Here is a 26,760-nt window from a genome sequence, read left to right on the forward strand (position 1 = left end):
TGCTGCAAGATCAATGTTCAATCAGATTACCGACATCAGGGTATACTGACCCAATTTCAAGACAATGGTCAATAGTCTAACAACAGGCTTCCATCATTAAACATAGTGAGGAAGAATCTACAAACCATATATGTGTCTCTTTTCCATCAGCTGTGAACAATATCACATTCTGAAGTAAAGCACCTTAAAATATTGCTCAGCCTACTTTTCAGCTGACTAGAAATAGAAACCGCTCCGTATAATCCATGATAAAGTCTCAGAGTAGGTCAAGACTGCGATGTCCTCCTTTTAGTAAAATAGCTTTTGGTGTCTATACACAGCAAATCAGAGAGTGTCGTTTGGAGGAAGCAAAAAGCAGAAAAAGCTGGGGACATAAAGACACATCACACCATATAAGAGGAGCTTACCTTGCTCAAAAGGCTTACCTATAGACCTTTTTAACCAGTGCTCACCTGTGGAACCTCTGTGGAACAGGATTGACCAAATTAAATTGGTTTGGCTCTACAGGAAAGCTCCATATAGCTCATTCAAATCCAGATAACAACACAATGGCTGGCCTTTTATACCAGTGTGCTATGGGACGTGATGTCCTTCAGCCTCATCGAGCTGCCCCCAGGGGCCCAATCGGCAAAACTCTAATCTGAGCTACCCATGATGATTCCACATCGAGTGATAAGTTTTTACTCAGATATAGCAAGCAGCAAACTGCAACCCAGCCAAAGTTTTTAAAGATGGGATATTTGTTTATTTTTAATGCATTTGATCAATGGTTATGCTCTAGATATTCCCAGTGAGTATTCCAGAAAAAAAGGAAGAAGGAAAACTGTCAGGCCCATCAGCTAGCAACTTTTTACTATAATTAAGTCTTTAACCAGCTTTTAGTGCAATCCTGCTTCTTTCCACGTAGTGGAAAATCTCACCAGAGTTACAAGCTGACAAGGCAGCATTTCAGTAGGTGCATCAGAAAAAAGGAAAGTGGAAGGTTTAAGAGAAAACTACATCGAAAGCATCATTAGGACCAACATTAAGATCTGTTTATGATATTTTTCTCTTCATCTATTGTTACTTTCCTGCAGCAATCAATAAATTGACGTTAAAACCAGATATTGTTGACAGCGGTCACCTATAATCATTGTTAAAGCATTTACCAGTGAATTGTACAGTGTCCAGGCTTTAGCACATGCTGGAATTACCAGGATTTCTTCTTTCCTTTTACATACAACTTCATGTAAACACTAGGCAACTGGCTGCCTGCAGACTTCATCCACAACAACATCCAATGTTTGTTTTTTTCAGAATACCACACAAATACAGCAAACATATTGGCAAAAGACACAGTCAAATTTGGGAATCTTCTCCAGGAACCCATAGTTAACATAACTGTAGCTACGCCTGCTACATTATTGTTGTTTTAAAGATGAACACTTGCAATGAACCATCATGTAATGTGTAGTTAAACCTTTGTTGTACAAGCCATGGCTACATCAGCTCGTGTAAAACATTATCAGAATGCAGTGGATCATTAAAACAACTTCTCGACCGTGTACACGTAGTATCCTTTTAAGTCTATGATAAATTCTGTCAGGCCATGTTTTGTTCTTGGGTAATTTCACTTTCTCAAAGGCTCTTTTGTGTAGCTGAACTGCACGCTGTGAAAAGCGAGCGGAGCTGATATGGAGAAATCTTGGATAAGGTAAAAGTTTAAGAGGTTTTTCTAGCGCTACACTAACAATAAATGCTAAACTCGAGAATCTGCATTTCAAATATACACTCAAGTATATAATAACAGATGACTTCATTTTGCCGAACCACTTTGGCACGGTTGATTCGGAGGTGCTGAATTTAGCTAAAATACAGGAAAAAAAATTCAGGAAGAAAAAAAAAAAACCTTAGGATGCATGCTGGGAAACTTGTTTATGGGAATTCAATATACAGCAATTAAGCACTTACTGCATCAAATGAACTCCTTTGGGTTGTAGTCTAAATATATTTTCTAGGATTTATTGGGAAGAGAAGAAAAAAAATATCCAAAGGTTGAATGTGATGTACTGGATATAGATTACAGTTACACCCTGCTAAATGTGGCTCATAACATCATCTTAATGGGCCTAAGTAACATGGGAGAGCATTCGATAGACTTTCAGCAAGCGAAAATAGGTGGCAACCGGATATGACATCACATAGCAATGTTAAAATGGAACAACTTTTCTTGTACGCAGCGTCATGGCAAACCAGGCAGGTTTTTATGCCGTGTTAAATAAAATAAGATCCGCTATAATCAATGCTTCCTCGATCATGTATTTTCTGAACAGATCACGATGTGAATGTAGACCTTCTATCGGTTACACGTTTTGACGTGATACAAACTCTAAGATCAAAATTCACAAAGCTTGAACTTTGTAAAGAAATGCAAAAAATGTGCATAAATTGAAGTCAATGGAATGAACCAGTGTAATGTGACCGTCCCTTTAGGGTTGAAAATGAGGACATCAAGGAGCCAAAAAAAGAAATGATTTGACTGAGTAAAAGAAGGTAGATGCATCACCAGTATCTTTAAAAAAAAAAAAGTCACTTGAAAGTTTGGTGATTTCAGTCACTAAACCTCTCCAGGAACCTTTTATAGTTTCACAAGTATTGGCACTGTAGACAACCATCCAAGGCTTTTCATGCCAACATGCACACAAAGGTAAGAGTCTTGCTTAATCAACACCAAGTGCTTCACACAGAAGTGTGGACTTTTAAATACAAAATGATGTGAATGTCTTTATTTTAGTGATAATACCAGGCACAGAAAAAAAATCAATGTGGTTTTGTGTCCAGATTACAATTTGTGGCTCTCTGAGTGGTAAAAAAAAAGTTCAAAAAGGGTTCACGTTAGCTTTGAGAGATTGTAACTTTGAATCCAGTCAATATTCCATAAGCAGCATGGGCAGCATCAGCAGCAGTTTTGTCGTGGTTGTCTTGACGTGTTGAGGAGAACATGCTGAACCTTCCCTGACTGGTAGCTAGCTTGTGTATGGGAACTGGCAAAATGACCAGGGAGACAATCTATGTATACATGAGGTGTGTATAGCTAGTATGAGTGTCAATTATGCTTATGTTGATATGATTTAATTCAGTTAAATCCAAATTGAAAATCATATGAGTTGCACAGCCTTACAGAAATCCAGATGAAGATTTAAATGCTTAATGATCAAGCCGAATATGGAAGTGACCAGGTGACAAAAAAAAATCTTAAGAGAAAGCAGACTCAAAAGTGAACGGAAATATTAACATTGAGATGCGCAACCCACTCAGGCTGAGACACCTGCTCCCAATACATGATATGATCATTTTTCCAGGGCATTCTGAAATGTCTAGCAGTAGCAGGTCAAAGAAAAAGGATAATTGTGGCAGGATCTTGTGAGAATGTAAGGCTCTTCCAGCAGCATGTATAAATTGGAGCTGTGAATGATGTGCTTGTTCAGATCAGTACAGCAGGGCTCTTTGTGAGACACACGATAAAAGACACACTGGTGCATGTGTTTATGTGAGACTTAAGTACACAGGGACCCTCTCATGCAGCAACTCAGGTGCACACAACACTCTGCTCTGTCAGATGCAATCTTTTCTTAAAAGTATGTGCACGACATGAAATCATACAAACGTAAACCTGGACCAGGTTCATCCAAGTTCATATAAAGGCAAATCAGTAAAAGAGATTTTAAAAGATTACAAAATAACATGTCAACCACAGCAAAATACAAACTCCAGAACAAAACTTCATAAGTCTCAGCAAAGAAAAAGCACTCAATTATTACCTCCAGCATCTCATTACATATCGGCAGTCAGTCGATGCAAAATGCAAACATACCTCGGGGTCGCTGTTTACTTCAGCGGTCGCTGCCATTCACACGCCTGCACCGCCACACACACAAAAGAAAGCGCTTTCAGTCAAGAGAAGTCAAAGGTACGGCCACACAGAAGGAAAGTAAGCATGGCCTGGTGTTCGGCTCAGTCTGCCTGTCAAACCCTTACAATTCCCTCATATGTGTTTATTTGCATAGACACACCCCCAACACATGTAGCTCTAAAAGTCTCTCTGTCATCTCTTTACTGGATGTTTACCAACAACATCTGCCTGGCTTCATCAAGCCACCGTGCCTCCACACTGCACAGATCATACTCATGTGCCAGAGTTTTAATAGTGTACTGTGGATTTCTACAGATACAAGAGCATTTCTAAGCATACACTCTGTGAGGTGGAAATTCTACAGCATACAATTCTATATAAGGAAAAAAAAAAAAAGTTGAACAAAGTATCCTCATTGTAGCTTCTTTGCACATTGCTGATCTAATTGTTGGGGGGAAAAAACAGGGTCTTTCATCTATCAGTGCTAGGCTGTGCGTGTCACTGCCGCCGAACCTCAGTAACCCCACGGTCCTGCCACATCTGTAAAATCGAAACGCGAAGACGTCAACACTCCATCTAAGAGCGAAGATAAAATTGTTTTTTTATTCCTCCAAATCTAGTATCGCAGGATTCTCTTTTAATTAAATCATATGTAATTTAGTGACTGTGATATCAGACTCTGAATGTCCATGTACTCTGATGTGGAAGGTGCACCATCTCCTACTAGGCCACTTTAAAGTTTCCATTTCTTAAAGTATAGCAAGTTCCATTAGCCCATGCCTAGAGCACATTAACGAATTTGCACAGGCAAAAAAAATAAAAAATAAAAGCTTTTTTACATACAGTTAAACGTTTCTGTACTATATTAAGAGTTGATCTATTATTTTGCACTCTGTCTAAACAGGAGTTTAAAATTGCAGAATTGAATTATATATAAATACATAAAGCACCCTCAAAGCACCCTTTATAATAAACTTGATGTAGCAGTCACAAGCTGCTGAAGAGTGCAGTCTTTTTATTTTGTTTATCTGCGCTAAAAATGGGGATTACGTAAAGAATAAAGCACTGAGTTTATATATAGTGTGTGCTTTAAGGAAATAAGAAAAATCAGTGATGGTGATCTAGTACATTGAGAAGTGTTTCCAACCTGAAGCTGATTCTTTTCCTAGAACACATCCTGACATGGTTTATTACTCATAATTTTTTTGTCCTCGAAAGCACTTACCGTAATTTCCGGACTATTAAGTGCACCCAAATATAAGCCGCACCCACTGAATTTGACAAAGATTTTTATAATGAACATTAAGCCGCACCTGTCTATAAGCCTACACTGAAACTAATGTGTAAAACTAAAACTTTACACAGGCTTTAATGAAAAACAGTGTCTGTTATCTACACAGTATACTACCAAGAAAGTCATTGTTTACTGTCTTCCTCCTTCCTTTCACAACAATTTCTCTTGGAAGTTTTTCTTTTGGCATCGTCATGTGTTTAAAAATCACCATCGGTGAATCTTTTCTCCCAATGCCGTGCAGCTCAGAACACAGGTGAAGTGCGGTTTTTCATGGCCGGTTGTTTTCAGAGTGACGAATGATTCGCTTTTCCTGTAGACAGTCCGAGTGAGCGGCAGGTCAAATGTCAGAGGAACATCATCCATATTTATGTTGTGGTGCGGCCCGAATCAGTGGGAGCGCATCTGATTTAATATAAAGAATTTCATTGGTTAACATGAACCCGTTCGGCAATTTAATTGGTCTAATGTTATGGGGCTCAGTTTTTTGTCTTGAAGTTTGTGAAACCCGGGAAAAACCCAGGAAAAATCCTTATATTAGCCGCTTTGTTGTTTAAGCCGCGGGGTTCAAAGCGTGGGAAAAAAGTAGCGGCTTATAGTCCGGAAAATATAGTACCTTGTAGCAGCGATAAACATCCAGTTCCTTATTGTTTTAGCTTCAAAGTATTAAGAATATTAAGCCATGTGAAACTGTTGTGTTTAAACAGATTCAATTATTTCGTTTAGGACAGTGGTTCTTAACCTGGGTTCGATCGAACCCAAGGGGTTCGGTGAGTCAGTCTCAGGGGTTCGGCGGAGGTCAAGACACACACCCGACTCATATGATTTGAGAGTGGCACTTGCCAAGGTGAAGCCGCGCATTTCTGAACTGGTCTCTGAAAGGCAACAGCAGAAGTCACACTGATTTGCAGTAAATATTCATTATTATGTTTTTGTTTTTGTGTGAAAATCATGTTTTATTGGTTTTGTTCTTTGAACACAGTGATGTTGATGCATGGTTCATTTTGTGCACCAGTAAAATATATACCTATGTTTTGATTTTGAATAAAAAAAAAATCATATTTTATTTTTCCAATTAAAAAAGGTTCGGTGGATGCGCATATGAAACTGGTGGGGGTCAGTACCTCCAAAAAGGTTAAGAACCACTGGTTTAGGACAACGGGAAGTCAGAGAGGTAAAGGGTTGTCTGTAGTTATTAACAGATCACCAAATCATATGATACAGCGATCAGATATAAATCTTGCTCTTTTTAATGCATTACTTTAAAATCCAATTCAGATACCAGGACACAACCAGACATCTACTTTTTGGCCCAGTATTCATTAAATGCCTAATCTTTTCTAATGGCTGCTGGAAATTAAATAAAATTCAAGATAGAGAAATTTTATTAAATATTTATGGACCACATGAAAAAAAGCAAGGGCATCTATCCAAAATAGATTACTGTACAAAGATGGTAGACTATAAAAGATGGTCTGTCATTACTTTAAGAAATGAATGTCAGTCAATCGTAAAAATCTCCAAACCTTTAAATGTATCCCTGAGTGCTGTCTACAAAACCACAAACATTTTTTATGAAACAGGTCCTCAAAAGGAACGTCCCTCAAAAGGAAGACCCAAAGAGGAGCTACCTCTGCTGCAAAGGACAAGTTAAGTATGTTAGAGTTACGAGCCGCAGAACCCAACGATTTACATAAATCTTCTTGGAGTTTAACAGTCAGACATATTTAAATTTACACTGTTCAGAGGAGACTGCAATAGTCAGGTCTTTATGTTCCAATAGCGGCAAAGAAACCATTACTTCTAAGACTTTTGAAGATTTGCTTGGGCAAGTCTTTGGAGTTTATTTCTGTTTAATCACTGTTCTAGTTAATGAGCTGCCACATGTAAGCATGGCATATATATTACAGAGTATACATAGCATATAATGGGACTATTATCACATTTAAATTGAGACATCGCCGGGACATTGTCCGGGATGGCTGTCTCTATGCCATTACAGTGTTCAGCTACATGGTGAAGTTTAGTTCAAAGTTACTGAATTACTTAAACAAACCAAAATCACAGTTTATTAAGATAACGTATTTGAGTAAAGGTTAATTAGGCTAATTTATGAAAAGGTCTAAAATAAGGCCGCATTGAAAGAAAATATTGGAAGATGGAAAGAATTGCTAAATCAGCTTTTTGGTGAGAGTAATAAAGTTTATAAAGAAATAAAGTTTGACAAGGAGTATTTTGGACTCATTTGTTATTTCACTTGGTCATGAATCGATTAGCTAAATTGCAGGCTGCTGAAAAAATATATATAGAAAGAAGGACAGAGACTGACTTTGTGGGATCACAGGGTTTGAAAGAGAAAAAAAAAACAAGTCTTGGGGGGGGCTTGTCCACTCTTTTATTCCCAAACATAATTAAAATGCCTGTCTTATCGATGTTTACATTAGATGGTCAGTAGGCAGTGGTCCAGAGAGCTCCAGTAGTTTCCTTTATCTCTCTCTCTCTCTCTCTCTCTCTCTCTCTCTCCCTCTCTCTCTCTCTCTCTCTCTCTCTCCAACTGATCTGACATTACTGCCATTGTTATGTCAGGAGTACAGAAAAAAAATATTATACAACTAAACACTGACAATTTTATTTTTCTGAATATTCCACAACTCATACATATATGCCTTGCACATTTGTGTAAAATGGAAAGCAAAAATATTATTTTTAGTCAGGTCAGTCTTATGTTTGTTTGTATTTAAAACTCTGGCTTTATCAGGAACCGGTTCACATCCTTGGTTCTTCCAGAGCTCTGTGACTTTTTTAATAGCTTTGTGTGTCACAAACGAACCCAATCACATCTTAAAGCTGCGCTATTGGTTTTGACAATAAGATTATAACTATTATGCAGTTTTTATTAGCTAAGCTGCCCTGAAATTATAAAAAAAATTGGATTAGCACACAATCACTCATACCCAAGCGTCTAGACCACTTCAGGCTGCGACATGATGAAAACCATTACTGCTTTGTTTCTCACCCTGAGGACATAATAGAAAAGGCAAATGAATTCAATAAACACCTTACCAAGATTTATGATTCAAAAGTCATTTCAGACTCATTTTAAAATCTAGTTGGTATTAATCATTGACTAACATAAATCTACTAAACGAACTTGACTATCTTTTCTATTCTTTAAGTCCCCTTTTCCAGATGTCTTCCTCAACACAACATCTGTTCCAATACAGTAGCACTTTTGTCTAGTTTACAGTACTTTATAATTGGTTGCTTTCATTTGCTTTTATTTAGTCTTTCATTCTCCTTATTTCATCTTTCCTGCTCATTTACACATTGTAACATCGTTCTCTCTCATACGCTTTCACAGCCCGTCACACATGTAGTAGTGTACAGTTTGCGAATTCTTAGGCCTTTTTCACATTTCACACTGGGCAAACATGGCAGCCAAAGACAGACGGTAGCTCAAAATGCTATTAATAACCTCCTCTAACTCTTCAAAGATTCAGTTAGAGAGATGACAGTGTGAGATTTCTAACTCTGGTTCTCTCTTTCTCTCACACACACACACACACACACACACACACACACACACACACACACACACACACACACACACACACAAAAACAAAAATGGTTTAGCCAAAAATTATTATCAAACATGCCATCAAGATAGGCTGAACTATATACAGTGAGGAAAATAAGTATTTGAACACCCTGCTATTTTGCAAGTTCTTCCACTTAGAAATCATGGAGGGGTCTAAAATTGTCATCGTAGGTGCATGTCCAATGTGAGAGACATATTCTAAAAATTTTTTTTCCAGAAATCACAATGTATGATTTTTAAACTATTTATTTGTATGATACAGCTGCAAATAAGTATTTGAACACCTGAGAAAGTCAAATGTTAATATTTGGTACAGTAGCCTTTGTAGCCGCAGCAAGAGTTCTTACTAGGTCAAGAAAATACGATCATATAACCCCAATCTTATCGTCCCTACATTGGCTTCCTATTAAGTTTCGAATAGACTACAAACTACTGCTACTCACTTATAAAGCACTAAATGGTTTGGCTCCCATGTATCTATCCAGTCTTTTAACACGCTACAATCCGTCACGCTCCCTGAGATCTCAAAACTCTGGGCTTCTAGTAGTTCCTAGAATAGCAAAGTCCACTAAAGGCGGTAGAGCATTTTCACATTTAGCTCCTAAACTCTGGAATAGTCTTCCTGACAGTGTTCGGGGTTCAGATACACTCTCCCAGTTTAAGTGTAGATTAAAAACATATCTTTTTAGCAAAGCCTACACATAACACACATCACACACATCACATCACAACCTTGTGCTCCAGAATATATGATTACATGCACATCATCAACTTGTGCTGTTAATATCATGAACAGCAGCTACGCTAATTCCTCTCCACTGCTTCTCTTTCTCTCCCTATCCCGAGGCATCCTGAGGTTTGGCCAGCTCCAGTCACGTCCCACCTCATGAAGATTATGGACCTATGGATGATCATGGAGAAGTAGATGCCGAGTGTTTAAAGGCCCTGGCATGGAGAAGCTGATGCTGGATCTATAATGATCACAAATTGTTCTGTATTGTTGAAAGATTTATGACCAAACTCTTGATGTCACCCATATGAGGATGGGTTCCCCTTTGAGTCTGGTTCCTCTCAAGGTTTCTTCCTCATATCATCTAAGGGAGTTTTTCCTTGCCACTGTCGCCACGGCTGCTCATCAGGGACAAACGCACACCATTCACCTTCACTGTTGTTTTCTGTAAAGCTGCTTTGAGACAATGTCTGTTGTGAAAAGCGCTATACAAATAAACTTGACTTGACTTGTTTGCAATTACAGAGGTCAAACGTTTCCTGTAGTTTTTCACCAGGTTTGCACACACTGCAGGAGGGATTTTGCCCCACTCCTCCACACATATCTTCTCTAGATCAGTCAGGTTTCTGGCCTGTCGCTGAGAAACACGGAGTTTGAGCTCCCTCCAAAGATTCTCTATTGAGTTTAGGTATGGAGACTGGCTAGGCCACGCCAGAACCTTGATATACTTCTTACAGAGCCACTCTTTGGGTATCCTGGCTGTGTGCTTCGGGTCATTGTCATGTTGGAAGACCCGGCCTCAACCCATCTTCAATGCTCTAACTGAGGGAAGGAGGTTGTTCCCCAAAATCTCGCAATACATGGCCCCGGTCATCCTCTCCTTAATACAGTGCAGTCGCCCTGTCCCATGTGCAGAAAAACACCCCCAAAGCATGATGCTACCACCCCCATGCTTCACAGTAGGGATGGTGTTCTTGGGATGGTACTCATCATTCTTCTTCCTCCAAACACGTTTAGTGGAATTATGACCCAAAAGTTCTATTTTGGTCTCATCTGACCACATGACTTTCTCCCATGACTCCTCTGGATCATCCAAATAATCATTGGCAAACTTAAGACGTGCCTGGACATGTGCTGGTTTAAGCAAAGGAACCTTCAGTGCCATGCATGATTTCAAACCATGACGTCTTAGTGTATTACCAACAGTAACCTTGGAAACGGTGGTCCCAGCTCTTTTCAGGTCATTGACCAGCTCCTCCCGTGTAGTTCTGGGCTGATTTCTTACCTTCCTTAGGATCATTGAGACCCCACGAGGTGAGATCTTGCATGGAGCCCCAGTCCGAGGGAGATTGACAGTCATGTTTAGCTTCTTCTATTTTCTAATGATTGCTCCAACAGTGGACCTTTTTTCACCAAGCTGCTTGGCAATTTCCCCGTAGCCCTTTCCAGCCTTGTGGAGGTGTACAATTTTGTCTCTAGTGTCTTTGGACAGCTCTTTGTTCTTGGCCATGTTAGTAGTTGGATTCTTACTGATTGTATGGGGTGGACAGGAGTCTTTATGCAGCTAACGACCTCAAACAGGTGCATCTAATTTAGTATAATAAATGTAGTGGAGGTGGACATTTTAAAGGCAGACTAACAGGTCTTTGATGGTCAGAATTCTAGCTGATAGACAGGTGTTCAAATACTTATTTGCAGCTGTATCATACAAATAAATAGTTTAAAAATCATACATTCTGATTTCTGGATTTTTTTTTTTAGATTATGTCTCTCACAGTGGACATGCACCTACGATGACAATTTCGGACCCCTTCATGATTTCTAAGTGGGAGAACTTGCAAAATAGCAGGGTGTTCAAATACTTATTTTCCTCACTGTATATATATATAAAGATTAAATGGGGAAAAACCATAACAATTATTAATTCCACGAATTAAAAACATCATTCTGCTGCTGGGAATGAGTGAGAGAGAGAAATAAAGAAAAGGGAAAGCAAAGAGAACAGAATTGAGTAAAGGAGTAAACTATATAAATAAATACACATAAAAAGACTTTAGATCGGACGTATGTATGTATTTATGGATGCATGTATAGATAGATGGATGGATGGATGGATGGATGGATGGATGGATGGATGGATTTATGGATGGATGGATGGATGAGGTAAGAAACGATTTAAGATGTAATGGATGGGGTGAATTAATGAAAGAATAAAAAAAGAAAGAAAGTAAGTTTGAGGAAAAACAAAATGTGAAAGAAAGCATGGCAAATCACATGACAAATAAAGCAAAAAAAAAAAAAAAAAAAAAACTCAAGTGAAAGAAATCAAATAAGATAGAAAAAAATGCATTAAAAAAAGTGTAGCTAAAGAAAGAACTTTACAGGTCATGCAGGTCTGCCTTCTTCTCTCTATTTTCACTGGGTGACTACTAATATCCATATATCACCTCAGCTAACCTAATGACTCTTTTCCTCTTTTTTCCATTCCCATTTGTCCATTTTTTCTACAATGTGATTAACAATGCGTACAATAGAGCTAACTGGCAATACATCATTTGGTTTGGCAGAAATGCATTGCAAATAAACATTAGCTCCTTTTAACGCTTGTAATCAGCGGAAAAACTTGTATGCTTTCGATGTCTGAAAGCATTGTTGTGCTACTTCCTGCATATTTGCCTACTGCTGTTTCGTTATCATCAACGACCTCTCTAGGAGTCTCAGACGAAGAAAAACACTTCCTCTGCTTCCTGTCCCATTCGCTTAGGTCCCTCTAATTGTGTCCGTTTAATGACCCTTTTGAAAGTAGCTAAAGCTTGGAGTTTTGTGAGTTTTGGAGTAGCTAGAGCTTGGAGTTTTAGGAGTAATGTGAACGTTTGCTTGTGTGGGCTCTGCTGATGAAGCACTTCCCCAGGTGGGCAGCATACAGACTATTAGAGTTTAACTCAGAGTGATGTGTGTTTACAGCATGCCTGGGCAGTAAATTTATTCACAGCACTGCCACTGCACAATGCACACCCTACTAAAGATGATCTACCTCCACACACTCAAGACCATCTATTAGAGGTTTCTGGAGTCTCCTCCATATTGAAAGGCAATGTTCATTGTTAAAAGCGCTATACAAATAAAAATGAATTGAAAAATTTAATTTAATTGAATTGATATTGGCACCCGCAAATTACAAGCAATATCCTGGAATTTTATTTTTTTTATTGGTAGAATTTATAATAGTAAAGAAAGTGAAGGAGACGTAGCTGTAGAGGGAGTGACGGAGAACGTATTCTGCTTGGTCTCTCTCTTTCTGCCATCTAGACGCACCAGGTTTCTTAATCTCTGTCTCTTCAGTTCACCTATGAGCTCTGTTGTACCATATGGTAGTTCAAGTAACGCTGTAGTGCCCTGAAACCACTGGGTCAGAGAATATATATAAAAAAAAACAAGCAAACTAACAAACAAAATAAGAGTGAATAATGTACAGAAGGTGCAAAAGGTAATAAGATACTGTATATATAGTAATATACAGTATAAGTTAGACATCTCAAGTCTATATATAGGTGGAATATACAGTAGTGCAATGATAAATTATAAAGATATGAATGGTGCAAAGATGCAGCAGTGCAATTTTGACAGAAAGTGACTGTGCAATGGTGTATTTGTTGACATTATATGAGCAGCTGTTTAGTGTAGTAACAGCCACAGGAAAAAAGTCAGTCCGTTTGTGCATGCATAAATAGTCCATGGGTGAGGTGAGAGGCATCTTTAATAATGCCCTCCAATGTACTCCCAATGATACAGCGGTAAACATTTTCCAGTGTCCTGTAGCACTGATAGGATTTTTACCGCTCTACCATTGAGAGCATTCTCACAAACTGCATCTCAGTGTGATACAGCAAGTGCACTGCTTGGGACTTTAAAGCTCTTTAGCGCTTCACTGCAAAGTAATGGAGATTGTGTTAGAGAAGTGAAGAAAAGAGTGCAGGCAGAGTGACAAGAGTGATTTGTGATAGAATGGTATCTGCAAGAGTGAAAGGGAAAGTTTATACGACTGTGGTGAAACCTGTGATGTTGTATGGTTTAGAGAGAGTGGCATTGACTAAAAGACAGGAGGTGGAGCTGAAGGTGGCAGAGCAGAAGTTGCTGAGATTTTCATTGGGACTGATGAAGATGGACAGAATTAGAAATGAGTTTATTAAAGAGAGAGAAAGGCCAAGGAGAAGGTTATATGATGTGGTGAGGGAAGACATGCAGCTAGTTGGTTTGAAAGAGGCAGATGTAGAGGACAGGTTAGTATGGAGACGGATGATCCGCTGTGGCGACCCCTAAGATATTTAAAAGTAAATACACAACCCTAAATTATGGTCTGAAATCTGATCATCCAGACAGAAAAGATCAGTGCGAATGACGACATGAACACGTAATAAAAGCAACGAAAATAAAGCAAAAAGTGTGTTCCGATTTAAACTTCTAAATAGCAGCCTCATTAACATGCAATAACATCCTCTGCAACTTATGTGTAGTAAAATAATATTTATTCTGGGTATTTGGAGCTATTTTGGTCGTAGCCAACTTATAAGACAAGGCACAACAAAACACTGCCTTATGGAGCAAGACTAGGATTGCTACCAAAGCTACAGTTAGCTGAGCTACGTTCAAAAGAATGTTATTTGATAGAAGTAATTGCACCCAGTAGTATGCCTTTAAAAGTGTGACATTCAATAAATCACAGGATGAAGAGGAAACTGTAATAATGAATAATGAACAGGAACCGAGCCATTCACACAGCTGCACTCGCTTGCATCAGATGCAAAGTTCCAAAGGAAACCAGGGATTATTCTGTCTATCGCTTTTCAATGTGCCTAAAGTTACTGTAAATGTGGTATTTCTTTTCACTCTTTTGAACAAAGAGTAGTGGAGGATGTGTGTGTGTGTGTGTGTGTGTGTGTAAAGTGGCTGAGAGCTTTGGGGAACAAAAATGATGACTACAGGCCTCTACCTGAGATGATAACAGAATTAGACATAACAACTGTGGCATGCTTGAAACAACAATCTGATGTTGGCCTTTCAACAAACCTCATTCATGTTTCTGAATTAGTTCAAAAGCATCGTAGGTTGCCTACAACACCAAACAATGCACAACTTCTTCAAAAGCCATGCCAAATCAAAATGGTTAACCATGATATCAGCCTTAGGGTAGATTTTAGTTCTGTGATTCTACTGAATAACATTGTTCAGTCATAAAAATCCAGGCTGTGTTTCAAGTTTGATGGAAGCAAGATAGCAAATAGCAAAATACTGGGTATCAGGAATAAAGGAGAAATCCACCTTGAACACCTTGCACATTAATCTGCAGAATTATTTGAGATCAGGTTGCTTTATTTTAATTTAAAAGTATATTACACACAATGCTTACTGACATACATATATTGATATAGAACATCAGGAATTGGCTCTTAGTTTAATACCTAAATTTAACACTGCAGCAACATTATCTTTTATCTTATACTCTGCTCAAACAGGTCTGCTTTAAACACTCTCTGCAGTAAATCAGTGTCCTATTACATTCTGGAACTTACAATACAATTACTAATAACTGATTAATTTGACTTATAAGAGAAATGGTGTGGGAAAACCAAGGTAGTGTTTTTGTTGGGGAACAAACAGGGAATTTTTCACCTATCAAGCATTTTTTGTAACTCACCCAACGTGAGATGAGATCAAAACAGTGAACAACAGCTAACAAGAATAAAAAAAAAAAATACACCACCAGAAGCTTTTTTTAATGGTTTTCTGAGCAACAAGTGCTACTTCTAATTTTGCTTTGTCCTTAGAATATACTTAGAATCGTTATTGTTTCACAAAGTTATGTCCAGACAGATGAAACTGACAGTCTACAGAATGCAGATCAGAGAAGAAGCACTATTGATTTCATTTATAAGTCCTTCAGTCCATATGTGGAAAAAACAGTACAGTAATCCCCCGTTTGAAAAAAAAAAACGCGATAAACAGATGCCACCCCAAAAATGTTTTATGTATACTGAAAGCTAACATGCTAATAAGTAAATAAATAATTATTAACTTCACTACTTGTTAGTCGGCAATATAACATAGGCGCACTAACATGAGCCAACCTCACGGACGTGATAATGCACTTTTTTGAGAAACGCCAGGAGTTCACAAATAATCTAATGAAGAAAGCAAAAGACTTTGTGTATAATTTTACTTTATTTCAACCAATTTTCAAAGCACAAATTTAATTCACATTTGATCTTTAATGCTCAGAGTCATTTAAACCGCGTCCAGCTGCTTGTTTTTTTGGCCGACACTAAATTCTGCCTGCTATAAATCAGTGGCACCTAAATAAACCTTTTACAATAATGCAGACCTTTAGAATGCTGGCTGGTAACAAAACGAATCAATAATACTATGCAAGATTTAATGATTAGTTTAAAAGACCATAGATGCTTTAATGGATAATTTGTTTCATGGCACTGCTGTTCACCTTTTATACACATATACACACAGTGTACACAGTACAATTACACCGGTAAATAAATAAATAGTCATTTAGTTTGGTATTTAGTTACAACACATCCTGTAACACTGACACCTCTATTGTATATCTATAGATAGATAGATAGATAGATAGATAGATAGATAGATAGATAGATAGATAGATAGATAGATAGATAGATAGATAGATAGATAGATAGATAGATAGATAGATAGATAGATAGATAGATAGATAGATAGATAGATAGATTAAAAATGCGTGTTTGCAGAGTATTTTTTCTATATATTCCCCAGACGGAAGTAAGTAAGTAAAAAAAAAAAAGACAAAAATCAAATGCACTTGCATTTTTTTGGTATATTACATTTAGACCCAAGTGTAAAAAGCAGTGTGGAAAAAAAGGGCATAAAAATGAAAGGGGGCGTGTTGAACCGGCAGGTAACGTGTGATTATTACCACCTGTGTCTTATTACCAGAAGTCTATTTGCTTGTTTTCTTTTCAGTAGATGCTATGAGCCAGAGTGAGAGATATAAAATGCTCAGCTCCAACCTGGATGAACTTAAAGTTGAGCTAGGAGGTGACAAACTGTGAATGAGTGTCTTTTTTTAAATGAACTGAAAGAGGTGTGCCCTGATGATTTACTCCTGGTTGAAATATGGAAAATAACAAGAAAAGAAGCACACAACGCTGTAAAAACTCAAGAGTTTTTTTCCCCAGCACGGTTTCAACGACTGACCCACCAACACACACACCCACATACATGTACACATATACAGATGGGGTCTACATGTAGATATAACCGTTTTGATTTTAGCCCCCACACTGACACACATGCCACGTGCCTGTCTGGGGTTCTAACTCTAACTACCCGCCTGTCTCGCTGACGTTTTTAACACAGATTTAGAAATGCCCAGGAAAGAAAAGCCACAGAAACACACACGGTTTTCTTCTCATCCTTGTGATGCAGCTAATTAATGCTATGTTATAACAGCCAAATTCTAACTTTATTTTAATTTGCCAAAAGGAAAATATCTGGTTTCTAAATAAAACCTTGAACACACCAACCAAGACATGCACACACTCACTCACTCACTCACTCACTCACTCACTCACTCACTCACTCACTCACTCACTCACTCACTCACTCACTCACTCACTCACTCACTCACTCACTCACTCACTCACTCACTCCAGACTTTTTATTTAAAATTGTTTTAAAAAATGTAAACTGTTGATGTCCACAAATGTTAATGATAATAAACTGCGTTAATAAACAAAACGACAAGCAATTTTATCTTTTGCATTTCACCCCCCCCCCCCCCCCCCCCGAGTGTACCGAAATGAAATCGAGGTACTGTACGTGGATTGTGTGTACCGTCACTGTACCCCCTACTGCCAATCCTATGTTTCTGTATATAAGTCCAATTCTTGGAATATAACTTATGCAAACAAAAGATTTCTGCAATGCTGTGGGTTGGCCAATATAATATAGAATAAAATCAAGAAAGCTAACAAGAGACGTGAAAGAAATGCTTATTTTATAGTCAGTTTGACAAGATCATAATTAACTTTACATTCGTTACTCTTTATTAATATGCAGAAATACAGTAGTAAAGTAAAGAAAAAAAAAAATGCAGTGAAACAAAGATATCCGTATCTATCCACGTACTTCAAGAGATTATATATATAACTCTGGTGGGATGGTGGTGGGTGGCCAGTGCTTCCCCTAAACACATCAGTGGGTAGAAACAGAGTACAGATTTTTGGACTTAGATAAAGTAATAGCATATGGTGAGAGCCCATAGTTACAAGCTTAGAGAGAGAAGCTTAAATGCACAGCCACATACACTTCCTAAACACAGATAATACATGGCACAAATGATCAGATAAAAAGAACGAAACATAATTATGCACAGTGACTCCAATTTCAACTATCTCTGCCTGAGACCAATTTGCTCTGGAAATATGTTAACCATAAATGTCTACCAACTTCTACCAACCTAAGAAGCTGGATACTGAATCTGTTTACATTTATGTTGTGGGTAAATGCATTCCAAGTTTACAGCTAAGAAATTATCTTTTAACATTCTTTGGAAAAAACATGAAACAACAAGAAGTCTGTTCAACACAGCTAGTTAGCAATCTACAGGATGAAAAGCACAATTGATTTGATGGTGGTAATCATAGTAAAAGTATAAATACTCAAACATTTCTGAGATGTTCTAACTTGTTGAAAAACCACACCACAAACCAGACCAAAACCTCAACTAAGAATTACAAAATAAATCTGAAGAGCATTTTTGAGAGTTAAAGTTGTTCAGGGTGGATTTTACATTTATAGCCTTTGAAATGCACCTTTGAAAAAAAAAAAGGTCCATGAATTTTACGGTCATGCATCGATTTGTCTAAAAAACACAATAAACACCTCTATTAAATCAACGGGTGCTTGAAGAAATCCAGTTAGCAGCACACGTTTGTTTACCTGAATGACAAGTGAACTTGGCAATCAGCGCAAATGTGGCAACGCTAACGATTGATTTAAACAAAACAGGAACCATCCTGAGATGTGAAAGGAAGAAACCATGGAGCTGACAAACACCAACTTACTGCAAACTACAACGATAGTGTCAGTGAGATTGGGAAAAAAAACTTTTTTCTCTTTTTCTAAAGCCTTGAGAAACATCAAGTCTTTGCAAGTATGATCTTGCTTTTATTTCTGGTGCCTCAAGGTAGAGCACTTGGATCTAGGCTGATGTCAAGATAACATTCCTGATGTTTTGTTAAGGTTATAACATTTAACAAAACCTACACATTTCATTTTTAGCTTTAAATCTTTGTAGCACTTAACTAACAAAACCATGTGAAAAATATTAGCAAATCTTTACTATCATGCTAACACATGGCGTGCTAATTTTAATTCGGATGCCTGCAGATAGCTTTTGCATAGTTTGACTAGCTTCATAAGGTAATCTTTTTCAGGATTCTACAATCTAACATGGTTTTTGGCTCACCAAAGTTGTTAAGAGTGGTTATTTGAATTGCTTTCAGGTTTAAAGATTTCGTCCATTCTCATTTGCCCTCTCTCATCAACAAGCTAATTCTGCTTGAAGCTTTTTGCTAGATGTTTTTTTTTTTTTTTTTTTTTTTTGGCACCATATCCAAAAATACACAAAACAGCTAATTTTGTAACAGCAACAACCAAGAGAAGAAAAACCTCTTTGCCTTTACAGCAAGGGTCAATAATATTTAATTTAGAAAAGCACTTTCTGCTGAGAAACACTTCAGATTCATCCTGTAAAAAAAACTACACTATATGAACAAAGTATTGGAACAACTGGCTTTTCCAGCAATTATGTGGTTCTTCTCTTAACTATTACTACAAAGCCAGGGGCAAACAATTGTTTAGAAGGTCTTTGAATGTGGTAGCATTCAAGTTTTTCCTCAAAACCTGCTCCAGGATGACAGTGCCCCTGTGCACAAAGCAACTCCCATGATGATATGGTTTACGTGGGTTGGAGTGGAAGAATTTGAGTATCCTGCTATAGATCTCTGACCCCAACCCTATTGAACACCTTTGGGATGAACTGGAATGTTGACTGCACCCCAGACCTCCAACACCTGATTTACTAAAGCCCTTGTGGGTGAATGAGCACAAATCTCCACAAGTACACTTCAAAATGTAGTGGAACATCTATCAAGAAGAGTGGAGGATCTTATAACTGCAAATGGGGACTAAATGTGAAGTGGGATTTTCAAAAAGCACATATGAATCTTATAATCAGGTGTCATATAATCACATATGGTCAGGTGTCCACAAACCTTTGTCTATATAGTGTATCTAGCTAACATAGCTACAAGGCAGTATAATGAGGACTCATTCCCAAAAACTGCTGCTTGTTCAAAACGTTCTGTGTTTGGTGGAGTGCATTAGGGCAGTAAAAATTGCAAAACCAATAATAGATACAACAACCCTAAAATGGCAGAAATGAAATGTAAGGTGTGAAATGATAGGCTAAATAAAAATAATTGTAAAAAATTGTTTTTTTTATTTATTTTTTTATTATTGATGCAGAATGGTTACATCTTTCATCAGCCCTAATGACAATACTGTTGTGTGCACTGCAAAATCCTGTATTTGCAGGAAGCCCGTAGTTTGTAACTGATAGGCATATTACACACGTAGGCATGCAAGCAGCCATGCACATCTGTGTAACATCTGCAGTGCTGACTTTAGCTTTTTCCCCTTGCAAAAGCGTGCACACGCCTGCGTGAAACTGCAGGGCTAATAAAGCCCATGCTGAGCCCTGGAGTGATTGTTGACTCTTGTATATATTACCACCTGTGACATGAGGGCAGAATGTCTGCCTGCAAACATGCACACTATGATCAACTAGCTTAGACTTATTCCAAAAGCTAGATCCTGCTAAGCAAACATTTGATCATGATTAATTGTTACACATAGACAAATCTAATTCTGCGGTTTATCAACAATCTAGCCAAAGCTGAATGCTATTGCACACGTATGTATTAGCCACTTACCATGGCGCAGACTTCTGATGCTCACACACACTCGCACATGCACAATCAGCGGCGGGCAAAAATGACCCCAGAGGAGAGAAAGAGGCTCACTCACTCACACACACGCACCGGAGGATTTGCAATGCGAAACGCAGGCACGTTTGGTACAGATGTAAAAATTTTGAAATAGAGAAAGAAGGATTAAAAGGGATGGAGAAAGAATGGCAGAATGCTTAAAATCTCAGGGCAGAAGGAAAGCAATCTAGTCATTCAGTACGAGTGCAATCGTCTTCAGGAAATACCAGCTGCAGGATAAGGAAGGTGGAGATGAAGCTGTCTAGGAGGAGACCAAACACCATAAAGCCTCATGGAGGAAGTATGGTTCCTGATACGTGCCAGTTAATGTTTTTAATAACAGGGTTCTTCTTGTACCTTTTTCCACTTGAGGATTAAAATAAAAGACAGATTGCCCATTTCACATAATTAGATAGCTGAAAAAATACTAACATTTTATTAAAAATGTATTTATTAACATTAAAAACATTACATTGATTATATTTCTCATAAACAAACAATTTTTTTTTTAACACATTTGCAAATTCTAGGGTTCATGAACATATATAAATATATATTCAATTTGCAAACACTCTCCAAGTTTTCCTCCTAAATAACCCAATATAATTAAAATTAAATCAGTTAGTGGGTTACATTGGTCACAGGTCTTCATGAATGAGATTTCCATATCAGAGCCTCATCCTGCCGTGTCATTCATTCATTAAAAAAAAAAAAAAAAAAAAAAAAAAAAAAACACGAGAATACATGCTCTTTCAATGTTATAGCAATGAGGGAAGATGTGATTAATCTAATTTCATGAACAAATAAAAAAGGATTTGAGCACCGATTTCAAATATATATTTTAATTTTTATAAGTGGTTCCTCTGCTTCTAGCATTTTAGCTCTAAAAACCCATTGTTCTCCATAATGTTTGCAATATAATTCATTCTGTCAGAATTTCAGGTTGTTCCGAGAACATTTTTACATAAACACAATGACTGAGCTCTGAGATCAGTACATAATCAACACGAGCTACTGATTATTTGAAATGGATGGGTCATTAAACTGATCTTTTACATGACACAGGATAAACAAATTCTCTCAGAGAGTGATTAATTGATTCTATTTTGACCATGTATGCACATCATCCTTTATTTGTAGCATGAAAACAGCAATAGGCCCTGTACAGGAACCTTCTGGTCCAAGTTTTTCATTTATTTGTCACGTGAGAGTCAAAGTGCCGAATAACGATTTGCCCATTTCGCTGAACAAAATTCAAAGAGCCAAATGAGTAAAATGATTCAATCTCCCCATAACTAATGTTAGCACTTTTTCCACGCAAAACTGCTGCTCATGCTGCATCACACTGTGATTAACAGGCAAAAGAAACAAGAAGTAAGAAGTATACAAGCTTTTTCCAACTAAACAGCTCATATACAGTAATTTCCGGACTATAAAGCACACCCATATATAAGCCGCACCCACTGAAGTTGACAAAGATTTTTATTTTAAACATAAATAAGCCGCACCTGTCGATAAGCCGCAGGTGTCTACATTGAAACTAATGAACTTTACACAGGCTTTAATGAAAGACAGTGTCTGTTACATGGTGTAACGGGTGAAATATGTTGCGCTTCCTTTAGAAGCATAGCGTTATTTTAGGAATAGCCTGGCGCCGCATTTTTCCGCTATAACTGCATGTGTGAAATTATTATTTTCTGTTTTCCTTATTATTTTCTGTTACTCAATTCTAAGTTTCTTTGACTAACCCGTAACGCTTATGCCAAGAAATATAAAAAAGCACGAGTTTTGGAAACCTGTCTGTGCTTATATGATTTCTGTTGCAACTGTTAGTGAGCTCTCTCTTCTGTTGCAACAGTTAGTGAGCTCTCCCTTGACCCAGACTCAACGCGTTATAGTGGCTTGTATCTAAACAGTAGCCTACCAAGAAAGTCATTGTTCACTGTCTTCCTCCTTCCTTTCACATCAATTTCTCTTGAGAGTTTATCTTTTGACATCGTCGTGTGTTTAAGAAAAACTTTTTTTCTCCTGAAGCCGTGCAGTTTAGAACACAGGTGAGGTGCGTTTTTTCGTTTCCGTTTGGAAATTTCATCGGTCTAATGTAATAGGGTTCAGTTTTTTGGCTTGAAGTTTGGGAAACCGGGAAAAACCCAGGAAAAATTAATAAATAAGCTGCTTCGTTGTTTAAGCCTCGGAGTTCAAAACGTGGGAAAAAAGTAGCGGCTTTTAGTCCGAAAAATACGGTAATTCTGTTTTCATTGCATCATCAGGACCCAAATTTTTTGTTTGTTTGTTTGAGTGGTCAGTGTTGCAGGAACTGATTTCCAATTAGGCTTTAACAACATACAAAAGATAAAAAAAAAAACATACATTTGGAAAGCAGTCATACATCACAATTATAATAAATTGTTTTGTAATAAAAATCACAATAAATATTTGTAGAAATATAATACCAAATGGACAGTACTCACACATTAATGAGACATGTTAGTTTAACTGACAAGCATTATGTTGAGTCAGTGGTTTGATTCACCCATTCAAGCATGCTTGCATTTATTCAACTAGAAAATGAGTTATGCAATTAATAATGCGTAGGGCTTTAGAGCTAAATAAACAAATCTTTATCCCGAAATGCCTGTTTACAAAAAAGTTTAATCATATACTGCATTACAAAAAATATAATGCAGCCAAGGATGACTTATTAGCAACAAAAGTTTTAATAAATAAATTCAACAATTTTATTCATGCGTTTTTGTGATGGCTGAGCAACATACTTCGTTTATAGTGTCAAAACCCCAACAGCTCTTCACAGGAAACCGAAATAATTTTACCAGAAATTAAATCTCTGAAATTAGCATCTTGCTTTATCAAAGCCCAAAACACAAAACACTGACTAAGCAATTGTATAGCATTAACTGTTCTTTTAATAAAATTTTTATGTCAGGTACAAAACTATACACAATTACAAAAAAAATAAATTTAAAGAAATAAAATGAAAAAAAAAAAAGAATAAGGTTGTAACAAATATAAATTATATATATATATATATATATATATATATATATATATATATATATATATATATATATATATATATATACAGATTATTTGTAAATTAGAAGCTTAATATACAGTGTGCATAAGTATATAAGTATACATTTTTATATAAGTATACATTTTTATGTATACTTATATACATAAAAAGTGTGGTTGACCTTCTAATACTGAGTGACATTTTAACAGGACATGGAGTCATACTGTTCAATAATTAGCTACTCTAAAGGTTAGAAGCGAGTCTGTCAACACGCTCATCGAACTTTCTGTCCTTCACTATAAGTGCATACTGCAAGCAATCGAAGTGTGATGTACATTTTTAAGAACTGCACATCCAAACTTTTACTCTTCCAATACCACTTATTTGTGAGCAAACTTGCAATGATTTATTCAATGAAGAAAGAGAGCATAATTTTTATTTGTTTAAAGTATTTGTATTGTTACTACTGTAAAAAGAAAATTAATTATACCCTTTTATTAAGTTTTTTAAATTAAAGTACTACGGTAATTTGTTATTCAAATTATTTACAATTAAGCAGCTATTAAATGTTTTTTCTTTCTTGAAGTTTGAGAAGAACTATTTCTTACACTGGAGAAATGCAGCACACACTATATAACTACCTGTGCAAGTTATAGTTGAAACAATATTGTATTGCAACGTGTGCATTAATGTAGTATTCAAATAATAATAATTAAGTATTTAAAAGGACCATTTTAGAAGAAGTTACCCTAGGTTCTTCAGTTATTAAATTTACCTTCCTTTTTTAATCATAACAGTTTGCAGCTGATCCATATTCCACATTTAAACTATATAAAAGCTAAGAATTGAGGAATGCATCAGTGATTGTGGCTCATATTTAATTTGATAAGTTCTTATTTAGAAGTGAGCTGATTAATAGTCAGGGGTGACAAAAAAAGGCTATTCATGCATAGGATGAACACGATAAAAAAAAAAAAAGAGAATTGTGTATTAAAGTGATGCGAATAACAAAAGGGGAAATCATGCATATGTTAAAGCCTATAGCATCTGGCTATTTTTTTACGTAGACGAGTCAGTGATTAAGTGAAAGATACAGTAATCTGCTGATTCACAAACGGTGGATTGTGTACAGTGTTTTATTTCTGAGCTGGTATTTGAGGCTGGAGGAAGTTAATGTTACGTTCTGCCCAAATTGTATTGAGATATGAAAAGAAAATTATATTTGAGTTTTGTCTTTTTTCAGTTTTGTTTTAAGAAAGTTTTTTTACTCCTGATAAATTACACATTTATTACATTATTTACAAAAGATTTTTCAAAAGTTCAGATAAAAAACAATCTGTATGTTGAACTACTGGCACATTCTTAGTTTTTTCAAAAGGGGCCATGGAGGTTAAGACAGCTTTTTTCCAATAATAAATGAAATCATCATTTAAACACTTTGTTTTTATTTGGATTATAATTGTTTCATATTAAAATATGCTTGATGATCTGAATGATTGACGTATGACAAGAACGCAAAAAATACTTAGCAAATACATTTTCACAGTACTGTAAATACCAGCGGCAGGTGATTAGGGCCAGCAAAGCCTTCTCTGCTGGCCTAAACACTATCAGAAACACTGACCTACATTTACAACCTAAATTCTAATATTTGTTCCATGAAATTGTATTAATTTATTCCCAACAGTTTATTCTCTTTATTTTGTAGTGTTTCTCTTGGCTGCACTGCTTCCAGTACTTGTATGTGAATGTTAGATTTTTTTTTGTCCAATCAGATTTCAGCCTCTATGTGCTGCCATGTGAATCTAATCTGCCCAGAGCCTTCAAAGTCTGTACTGCTGGCCATTTTACCATAGAGAATATTAGCAATGGGTCCGTTTCTCTAACCATTCAGATTTCAAATTCGCCTCACAGCACCAGCTAGCTGGCACAGAATAGCGTCAGCATTTTTCCATCCTCTGATTGGTTGGTCAGAGGGAAACTGTTACAGCTAAGTTCGACTAGCAAAACACGTCTGTAGCGTGCTTCACACAATAATACATCTGAGTTAGACTTTTTTTATGCCTACGGAGGAAGATAAACTGATTTGGTCTTAGACATACTTAAAAATACATATTCAAGATAAGCTAAACATCGTGAAGAGAGATTGGCCAACCCCGAAGCTAGCCAGGTTGTCTCAGCCCCGGAAAGGGTTTGTTTGCCACATCCAGACCAGTGAATACCACTGGCTTCCAGCCTCTGAGGAGCGTTGCAAATTATGAATATGCATCTCTGGTGAGTAGGTTGTATTTTATAAAAATTTTATGTTTTTGTCATGTTATTAGACAAATATTAATTCTGAACTGCTCCAGATGATGTAGGTGGCACAGTTCACATTCAGTGTTCCATTCAGGCCTGGGGTGCAGTCAGCGTTCCAATTCATCGAAAAGGTGTTCAGTAGGGATGAGTTTAGAGCTCTATAAAAGGCCACTCAAGATCTTCCTCTCCAAAGCATGTAAACCAGATTTTCGAGCTCACTAAGTGAATACAAAATTGTATTATAGCGCATCCAAAGTCATCCTGTAAAATTGAATGTCTCTAGCTTTTTTTTTTTATATATACAGTGTATATTATATATATATATATATATACACACACACACACGTTTAACTGCTCAAAGTTGAGGTTCCCCTTAGATGATTTTCGAGTGGAGCCATAGTCAAAGTCATTCAAAGCCCCAAGGAGAGAATTGAGACCATTCCCGAGATGAAATGACATTTCGTTTTAAACCCTCTTGGTATAAATCACATATAAAGCTTATATAATATGAATTACCTTAGAGGAAAATAGACTTTCATTTAAATGCAAGACAACAGGCCTGTCTACTCTTACAGACTGCCACCAGCCTAAAAATCAAGCCTCAGTTCAGTCACAAACAAAAAAAAACTGCATAGCAACTTGCTATTCAGGAACCTTTTACTCTGAAAGACTTACATACTGGGTTTCCTCTCCTTACTAACCACAGTGAATGGGAATTGTTTTTAAAGAGGGTTTGTTCTCATTTGTTTGGTGGGAAGTGTGGGTTCTCCAGGCTTCAGGACCCATTCACACTCGGTATTAGCATGCATGCTGGGTAA

At 37.0% G+C, this 26,760-nt stretch overlaps 1 protein-coding gene across 4 annotated transcripts in view; it reads right to left on the bottom strand.

Moving 5' to 3' along the window:
* septin4b (septin 4b) overlaps positions 1–26,760 on the bottom strand; it is a 60,924-nt gene that overhangs the window by 15,309 nt on the left and 18,855 nt on the right. The window contains exon 1 of one of the 4 annotated variants that reach the window (XM_083525873.1): positions 20,557–20,654. The exons of 2 other annotated variants lie outside the window; for them this stretch is intronic. In XM_083525873.1, the coding sequence (XP_083381999.1) occupies positions 20,557–20,559 (3 nt within the window). In that variant the 5' untranslated portion in view covers positions 20,560–20,654. Of the gene's footprint in view, positions 1–3,853; positions 4,189–20,556; positions 20,655–26,760 lie in introns of those variants that run through there. One more of the 4 variants, XM_083525871.1, reaches the window with a different exon arrangement.

Source organism: Silurus aristotelis (assembly GCF_946808225.1).
Source record: "Silurus aristotelis genome assembly, chromosome: 22".
NCBI classification, from domain to species: Eukaryota; Metazoa; Chordata; class Actinopteri; order Siluriformes; family Siluridae; genus Silurus; species Silurus aristotelis.